This window comes from Suillus subalutaceus (assembly GCF_016647625.1).
Source record: "Suillus subalutaceus strain FC151 chromosome Unknown DFJ58scaffold_100, whole genome shotgun sequence".
Taxonomy (NCBI): Eukaryota; Fungi; Basidiomycota; class Agaricomycetes; order Boletales; family Suillaceae; genus Suillus; species Suillus subalutaceus.
In genome coordinates this window covers 1-8,784 of record NW_024540349.1, presented here as the reverse complement: position 1 = coordinate 8,784, position 8,784 = coordinate 1, and the positions used below count along the sequence as shown (strand labels likewise).

Genomic DNA, 8,784 nt, shown 5'->3' with positions numbered 1-8,784 from the left:
TTTCAAGGTGCACTTTGGTCGTGTAATAACCTCGCAATGCTATTCAAAGGACTCCGAGTCATACAAAGATCCCTTTGCATAGTTTAGATCTGAGTAGCTGCTATTTGTGTGGGACAATGAAACATCAGTTGAAAATGGTCGGTACGAGTGTAAATAGGAAACAACTTTTATCTCCATAAAGTGTCCTGCGGGGATGAGATAAACATCGTGGCATATCAGATGAAAACGGAAATCTTCGTAAAGAACGAGAAAATAAGCCGAGCAAACTAATGTTGACCGTTGGCATACTCAGAAGAGGCACAACAGATAAAGAGCCAGAAGCGAGTCCAGCGTCCAGCGTGTCTGATCATTACATGAGGATTAGTGTTGGAAGTTGTATTAGCGACGACGGGAGGTGCGGTGGAGGTGGAACCAGCCGCATGTGGTTGCGAGGATGACTGGGCCTGAGCTGCGCTATTGGATTGCTGTGTGGCATTGCTATTGGGAGGACGTGAACTGCTTGCAGTGGGGATTTTCAAAGCTGGTCTCCGTTTCTCTCTTGCCGATGCGTTCCTCTGTGTGATATGAAATGGAGTTCGAATATCCGAAAGGGAAGAAAATGACATACACGTTTGCCCTTAGCATATGGGACGTCGACGGCTGTTGGGCTATGTTCATGCAGCTCGACCTGTGCACTACTGGGTCTGCCAGAGAAGATATTTCGAGCCCATTGAAACAGGGATTGGGATGGCGCATCGTGGGGATCGGGTTGCGCAGATCGCTGGGAACATCAAGGTCAACATAAACAGTACCAGATGGGACACGCGCGACGCGACGTACGTGAGGATGCGGTGAGTCATCGAAAAAACCCCGGGGTACCCGGTTGGAAACCTTGATTGACTGGACAGGACGTCGTGTTGCATTAATGGTCTAAAATGTATATGTTAAATGCAATGAGGAAATTTGTGATTCGAAAGTGTCACGTACAGCGAGTGCTGACTTGTCGCGCTGGTCCAACAGTAGGTCTTGGAGGCCAGCTTCTTTCAATATCGCAGAAACGTCCCACATGTATGCGTTATTGTCACTGCAGGCAGTGGCTAGTAGCTTTCCATCTACCGAAAATGACACAGAAAGTACCCCGTCCGCATGATGGAGGGGCGAACTGATGGGTTGGCCGTTCTCAAGGTTCCATAATCGCGCTGTCTTGTCCCGCGATGCGCTTGCGAGGATGCGGCCATTCGGAGATATCGCAATGGCGTAGACTGTGTCGGTGTGCCCTTCCAGTACTCTGACACATTTCCAAGTTTTAGTATTCCATGTCCTAATTGAGTGATCAAATTGGAATGACCCGGAGATGAGCGCTTTTCCATCCGCGGTCCAAGCCAGGCAAAACATTGAGTGTTCGTTCAAGTTGAGAGTGGCGACAAGCTCGCCGGTCCTTGCATCCCAGATTTTCACTAGGGGCTCGAATGGGGAATTGTCATAATTACGTCCAATACGGCCATCTCCAGTAGTCGCAAACATGGACATGTCTGGCGAGTAGACGGCTGCCCACACGTTTACGTGCCCTATCACGATCGGACCGAGTGTTGTCTCTCCGTTCTCTACATCCCACTCCTTTGCAGTCCCATCGTATGATCCGCTCAACACTCGCCGACCATCTTCACTCCAGCAGATAGACTTCACTTGCGCTTTATGCACCATCCATCTCGCGATGATTTTCCCTGTGTCAATGTCCCACAACCTCACTCTGCCATCTATACTCCCGCTAGCCACCTTCTTCCCATTCGGAGACAATGCTATTGTCCGCACTCCACTTTCTCCGTCCCGCCAGTCGTTGCCAATCTGTTTCCCACTCTTTATGTTCCATACCCGCAGCGAGCCGTCCCATGAACAAGTCATTATCTGCTCTCTGCCTGGCAGATGTATAACGTCATTGGTCCCTATTGTGTGTCCTTCAAATTTCTGGCAAGGCGTTATCCTTGATGTCTCCTCCGCCACAACGATGTGCGAAGACATAATCAACTACCGCGCGCAGCTCCATCTTGAGTCTCATCCAACAGAGTCCAAAAGTATCACTTACGACGATATGTTTCCTAGCGGGTGTCGATGTCTTGACACCAAAGCTCAACGTCAAGAGTGCACTGAAAGTTTGAGCTGGTACGTTTTCCACATGTATTATCCTCGTACGATGTTTATTTCGCAGCTTACAGCATATATGGCTGTGCAGCTGAAGCGCCCAAGCCTCGTTTGTAATCACGAGTCGCATTCCATCTGTTCCGATCTTCATCCGGACTGACCGCACACCCTCCGCGCGACTTTGCCTAACACAATTTCACTCCGCTATCTGTTCTTTCTGCCGACCCTAATAATATTACACATTCAAATGCGCTTTACTACCTTGTCGACCTGTAACCAACAGAACGTCGATCCCTCCGAAGTCGACTACTCCTTACAGGACTCCCTCATCTCATTAACGCTTGATATCCACCGGGTGCGTAAGACATTTTACTGTATGTTGCACATGCTCACCGTTTAACCACCTAATCCTGACGGTGAACCCGTTTCATTGTGAGCACTCATCCAGAGCCGAGTCCACAGACAGACAAGAATCTTGCAAGAAAGGATGTTCTTGTAATCGAGGAGGTTTTCGAGTACGAGAGTGACGATTTCTCTGATCATCTGGGCTACGAACAATTTATTAGAAACGCTCAAAATAGATATTGTAGGATCACCTTCGTCATGTAGGCTATTGCCATAGCACAGTATGTATCTCCTGAGGTACTGAGCCTCCAAGAAAACTGGGCAGGTTTTGGAAGCTTGGGGTCGACTTCGGGCTCAAAGTCCCCTACAGAGCAAAGATTTCATCGGTAGGTCGCCCATTCGAGACACATCGATCAAGAAACATTGGCGGCTTGTAAGCAGGTGTTTTTCTTCACTCAGTAGATTCACTTGCTGACCTCCCATCATTTTCTAACTCTTGACTTGTAAATTTGAATGCCAAGAGGTACATTGCTGAATTCTTTCTGTCTTAAACTTAGGGCCTCTGGGTGTGACATCATCGATGTCGAGAATGCCACGCTGTAGTGTCGTTATAACTGTCGCTGGCAGCGATACGGTGCTGCTGTCGAACGCCCAGAGTGTTTGTTTTGTTTTCTCTCTACTCTGTATCTTCTGCGACTAAATATGAGATGCAGCCGTTAGATGTTGGACGAGCCCGTACTCATAGTCAGCAATATTTCAAGGTGCACTTTGGAAGTGTAATAACCTCGCAATGCTATTCAAAGGACTCTTACAAAGATCCCTCTGCATAGTTTGAATCTGAGAGTAGATGCTATTTGTGTGGAATAATGAAACATCAGTTGAAAATGGTCGGTGCGAGTGTAAATAGGAAACAACTTTACATCTCCATGAAGCTGCAGAGATGAGATGAACATCGTGGCATATCAAATGAAAACGGAGATTGTAAAGAACGAGAAAGTAAACTAATGTTGACCGTCGGTATACTCAGAAGAGCCACAACAGATAAAGAGCCAGAAGCGAGTCCAGCATCCAGCGTGTCTGATTATTACATCAGGATTGGTGCTGGAAGTTGTATTAGCGACGACGGGAGGTGCAGTGGAGGTGGAAGCAGCCGCATGTGGTTGCGAAGATGACTGTGCCTGACCTGCGCCGCTGGATTGTTGTGTGACATTGCTATTGGGAGGGCGTAAACTGCTTGCAGTGGGGATTTTCAAAGCTGGTCTCCGTTTCTCTCTGGCACACAGCGTTCCTCTGTGTGCTATGAGATGAGGTTTGAATATCCGAGAGGGAAGAAAATGACATACACGTTTGCCCTTAGCATATGGGACGCCAACGACTGCTGGGCGACGCTCGTCCAGCTCGATCTGTACACTACCAGAGAAGATATTGCGAGCCCATTGAAACAGGGATTGGGATGGCGCATCGTGGGGATCGGGTCGTGCAGATCGCTGAGAACATCAAGGTCAATATAAACAGTACTAGATGAGACATGCGCGACATACGTGAGGATATGGTGAGTCATCGAAGAAACCCCGGGGTACCCGGTTGGAAAACTTGATTGGCTGGACAGGATGTCGTGTTGCATTAATGGTCTAGAATGTATATGTTTAAATGCAACGAGAAAATCTGTGATGAAAGTGTTACGTACAGCGAGTTCCGACTTGTCGCGCTGGTCCAACAGTAAGTCTTCGAGGCCAGCTTCTTTTAATATCGCAGAAACATCCCACATGTATGCATGTTTGTCAAAGCAGCCAGTGGCTAGTAGTTTTCCATCTGCCGAAAATGACACTGAAGACACGACGCTTGCATGGTGGAGGGGCGAACTGATGGGCTGGCCGTTCTCGAGGTTCCATAATCGTGCTGTCTTGTCGAACGATACGCTTGCGAGGATGCGGCCATTCGGAGATATAGCAATGGACAGGATTGAGGTAATGTGCCCTTTCAGCACTGCGACGTGATTCCAAGTTTTAGTATCCCATATCCTAATCGGGTAATCAGATCGATCTGAACTGTGTGACCCGGAGATAAGCGCTTTTCCATCCGCGGTCCAAGCCAGGCAAACGCATTGTGTGTCCGCAATTGAGATTGCCGAGAAGCTCGCAGGTGTTCGCATCCCAGATCTTGATTGGGTACTTGGGATCGTTTGGCCAGGCACATGCCGGTCGCATCCAGCAGTTTGCAAACATGGTCATGTCTGGCGAGTAGACGGCAGCCAACACGTAGCTCGTGCCCTATCTCGATTGGACCGAGTGTTGTCTCTCCGTTCTCTACATCCCACTCCCTTGCAGTCCCATCGCAAGATCCGCTCAACACTTCGCCGACCATCTTCACTCCAGCAGACAGACATCACCCAGTCTGTATGCCCCATCCATTTTGCGATGATTTTCCCTGTGTCGATGTCCCACAACTTTCACTCCACCATCCTTACTCCCGCTAACCACCTTCTTCCCGTCCGGAGACAATGCTATCGTCCACACTTTCACCTTCTGGGTCCCGCCAGTCGTCTCCAATCTGTTTCCCACTCTTCATGTTCCATACCCACAGCGAGCCGTCCCATGAAGAAGTCATTATCCGCTCTCCGCCTGGCAGATGTATAGCGTAACTTGTCGAATTCGTGTGTCCTTCAAATTTCTGGCAGGGCATAATCCTCGATGTCTCTTGCGCCGCAATGATGGGTGAAGACATAATCAGCTACCGTGCGCAGTTCCATCTCAGCTTTCGTCAAACAAAGTCCAAAACCATCACTTACGACGATATATTCCTTAGCGGGTGTCAATGTCTTCACGCTGAGACTCAATGAGTGTTCGGGTCGAGAGTGCACTGGAAGTTTGAGCCGATACATTCTCCATTGTCCTCGTATCCACTGCACAGCTTACAGCATATTCGGCTGTGCAGCTGAAGCGCCCAAGCCTCATGTCTGATGGCAATCCATCTGTTCCAAACTTCATTCGGACTGACCACACACCCTCTACAGGACTTTGCCCATCACGTCTTTACTCCGCTATCCGTTCTTGCAGCAGGCCCCGATAACATTATACATTCAATCGCGCCTTACTACCTTGTCGACCCGTAACCAACAGAGCGTCGATCTCTCCGAAGTCAACTACTCCTCGAAGGCGCCCTTCATCTCGTTAATGCTTGATATCGACCAGGTGCGTAAGACATTTTATTGTATCTTGCAAATGCTCACGGTCCAACCACCTAATCCAGACGATGAACCCGTATCATTGTGAGTATTCATTAGTACTCACCCAGAGCCGAGTCCACAGACAGACAAGAATCTTGCAAGAAAGGATATTCGAGGAGGTTTTCGAGTACGAGAATGACGATTTCTCTGATCATCTGGGCCACGAACAATTTATTAGAAACGTTCAAATTAGGTATTGCAGGATCACCTTCATCGTGTAGGATATTGCCGTAGCACAGTATGTATATCCTGAGGGACTGAGCCTCCAAGAAAACTGGTACAGATTTTGAAAGCTTGAGGTCCACTTCGGGCTCAGGGCCCCCTACAATGCAACGCTGTGCAAAGGTTTCATCAGATATTTCAGACGACATGAATGAAGCCAAGAAGCAGCTTCGCGCACGCCTACGCAGGATGGTGCCGATTCTCTCTGTCATCAGTATTAACCACCGTGTCATATTCCTTATCGTCCTCCAGGGGCTCGGGTTCCTGCGTCACCTGTTCATTGATGAACCGTCGTTGCCTCCCCCACCGCTGGAAAAATAGTGCCCGAACTCCGAGCCCTAGGTATGTTGTATGTTGTCAGATATGCCCACAAAGTCCACCCTTGGTCCTCCCAACACAATCGGATTTGGTGATGTAAGCTCTTTCTGGGCCTTAGTATGCACTACAACCACAGAACGACTCCTGGCCAGCTGTTGGGTAATATTCTCGCGGAAGGAAAGTCAAACTCGATATTAATCGTTATACTCCCCGAGGTTTGGCAGATATAACGACTAAGATCGAGAGGTATGCCTGACACTGCTGGTGTGATTATAGGTCAATGCAGGAGAGGGTTGAAGTAGCCGATCATACCTCTATATGTCTCCCCTGGCCTTTTCTCCTCGCATTAGTTGTCCAGTGAAAATTTGAACTTGTAGTGGATTTTGTATACATGTGGGTGGTCCTTGGTCAGGAACTCGTATTGTTTGTTATTGTGTGGTCAATGCAAACAACCGTCAATGAGGGACGCCACTTTGCGATATCTTGTGACTTGTCGGACCATAGGTGACATGGACACCCTAGATATCTCAATGAATTCTGTCATCATATCAAAATTCGGAACAAGCATTAATTTTAAACTGACAGCAATACTGGTGAGAAAACCATACTTATGAATTCCAGTGAATGCTATTCGACCGGACGGGTTGGCCCTGGTTCGCCACACCTCAATAGGTTTTCGGCAAGCGATGGTGTAATCAGTGACGGAAAAGGATGAAGATAAGATGTGAGTTGATGTTGACGTATAAGAACAACCATGAGAATTTCCATATTGCAGAGCGTCCCTTGCTTTTGCTTATTGTTCTTGCCTTTTTGAATTGGCCCAGGTTGATAGAGAATGGCTGAACTCGTATCGCCCTCAGGAATCCTCCCTCGTATACCCGACGACCTCACGCTTGCGCAGTTCGTATTGGATGCGGAGCATGTCAGGAGGCCCGTTCGTAAGAATGGTGCCTGGATTATTGATGATCAGAGTGGGAGAAAGATTGGGCTTGAGGAGGTGAGTGTTTTGCGGGGTAATGCGGGAAAGTTGGTGTGGGGTTAATACCAATTCCTGTTCCCGGTCTATGTTTACCATGGCTAATCGTATACTTCACAGCTTAGAGCTCGGACGTATGGTTTGGCTAATGCGTTGAGTATCCGCTATAGCATCCGTGCGTTCTATGCGTTTCCATGGTACTGACTTGTACTTACTCGTCTGGCACCGCAGAGGAGGACGATGTTGGTAATGACACTATAATTTAAGCACTTGCAGCATTGATGATTCCCTCATTCTGCGCACCTAATAGTGTTGATCTACAGTCCAAATCATATTGGTATGCGAGTTGACTTCGTCACATGCAGTGTATGTCTGGGTTGACAGCATGAATTCCACAGATTATCTTGTGGCTACTTGGGCGGCTCATAGACTTGGTGCTGCCGTATCGTATGCTCAATTCCTCTAAGTCGCCTAAAGCATTCTGAGACACACCCACAAGCGGTGCCAACCCGCTATTCACAGTTGACGAACTTGTGTATCAAATCAGTACAGTGAAAGCAGCCGTCATCATCACGCACCCGGATTCGCTCAAGGTGGCCCTGTCGTCTGCACATGCCGCTGGTGTATCTGCGGATCGCATCATTCTTTTTGACGTCGAGGATGCGGATACCGCGCAGAAATTGACTGTGCAAGCTTTGGTTTCACAAGGTCTTGCGAGTGCTCCGAACTTCACAGAACGAAAACTTGCTCCTGGTGAAGGGAAAACTAAGGTGGCCTTTCTGAATTTTTCCAGTGGGACAACTGGTCGCCCGAAGGTGAGCGCGTATTTCGCGAGGACCTGCGTGTCGATGTAACTTGCACATGCTATGTATCAGGCCGTTGCAATACCCCACTACTCGCCGATTGCAAATGTCATTCAGCTTGCTACGCACCACAAAGTTGGCGAGGAATATGCCGGACAACGATTTAAACCTGGCGACGTATGCTGTGCCGGTGAGTGGGTTACTGTTTATCCGAAGGGCTCGGCTTGATTAACTGCGCAGTGCTTCCTTTATACCGTGAGCCATTACCGTTCTTACAACATCGCCATCGTTATGTTGTTGTTAAACTAACTATTTCCAGATATTTATGGACTAGTGTTCAATGTACGAGCTCAGTTCAATTTGGTTACTTCATTACTGAATATTTGGTAGGCACATTTTGCCCTTTTCTGCGGAGTGCGTCGATATACCTTCGAATCTGCAGTTGTACACTGACTGAAGCACATCCAGATGACGGTTGTCTTAACAGCAAAATATAACTTTCTGGACTTTTTGAAGAGTATAACCAGGCACCACATTACCCATCTTATGTGCGTCGTCCTTAGCTTTCTTTGACCTCGACTGAACAAGACTTAAGGTTGGTCCCCCCACAACTTGTACAATTATGCAAGGTCGGTAAGTCGTAATTCCGGAATGATCGGGTCTCACCTATTTGTGTTTTCCATTTATTTAGCATCCAGCTGTCAAGAGTTGCGATTTTAGTCATGTCCGATATGTCACCTCGGGCGCTGCACCCTTGTCTCGTGAGGTAATGGAGC

The 8,784-nt window shown here is 48.1% G+C and overlaps 2 protein-coding genes across 2 annotated transcripts; one reads left to right on the top strand and one right to left on the bottom strand.

The window, feature by feature from the left end:
• DFJ58DRAFT_802115 (uncharacterized protein) lies at positions 1 to 1,331 on the bottom strand. Its single transcript, XM_041390914.1, has 4 exons — positions 967 to 1,331; positions 820 to 909; positions 608 to 760; positions 1 to 554 (listed from the first exon to the last, which is right to left on the bottom strand). The coding sequence occupies exons 1-4, from the start codon at positions 1,045 to 1,047 to the stop codon at positions 267 to 269; spliced, it is 612 nt and encodes a 203-aa protein (XP_041240761.1). The 5' UTR covers positions 1,048 to 1,331; the 3' UTR covers positions 1 to 266.
• A 5,733-nt stretch (positions 1,332 to 7,064) lies between these two features.
• On the top strand, positions 7,065 to 8,784 carry DFJ58DRAFT_647023 (uncharacterized protein; the record flags this gene model as incomplete). Its single annotated transcript, XM_041381445.1, has 12 exons — positions 7,065 to 7,226; positions 7,326 to 7,380; positions 7,516 to 7,542; positions 7,604 to 7,652; positions 7,705 to 8,020; positions 8,081 to 8,198; positions 8,249 to 8,263; positions 8,328 to 8,350; positions 8,399 to 8,422; positions 8,477 to 8,556; positions 8,604 to 8,637; positions 8,700 to 8,784. Coding segments are annotated over 12 exons (988 nt in total), but the record flags the coding sequence as incomplete, so codon positions are not given.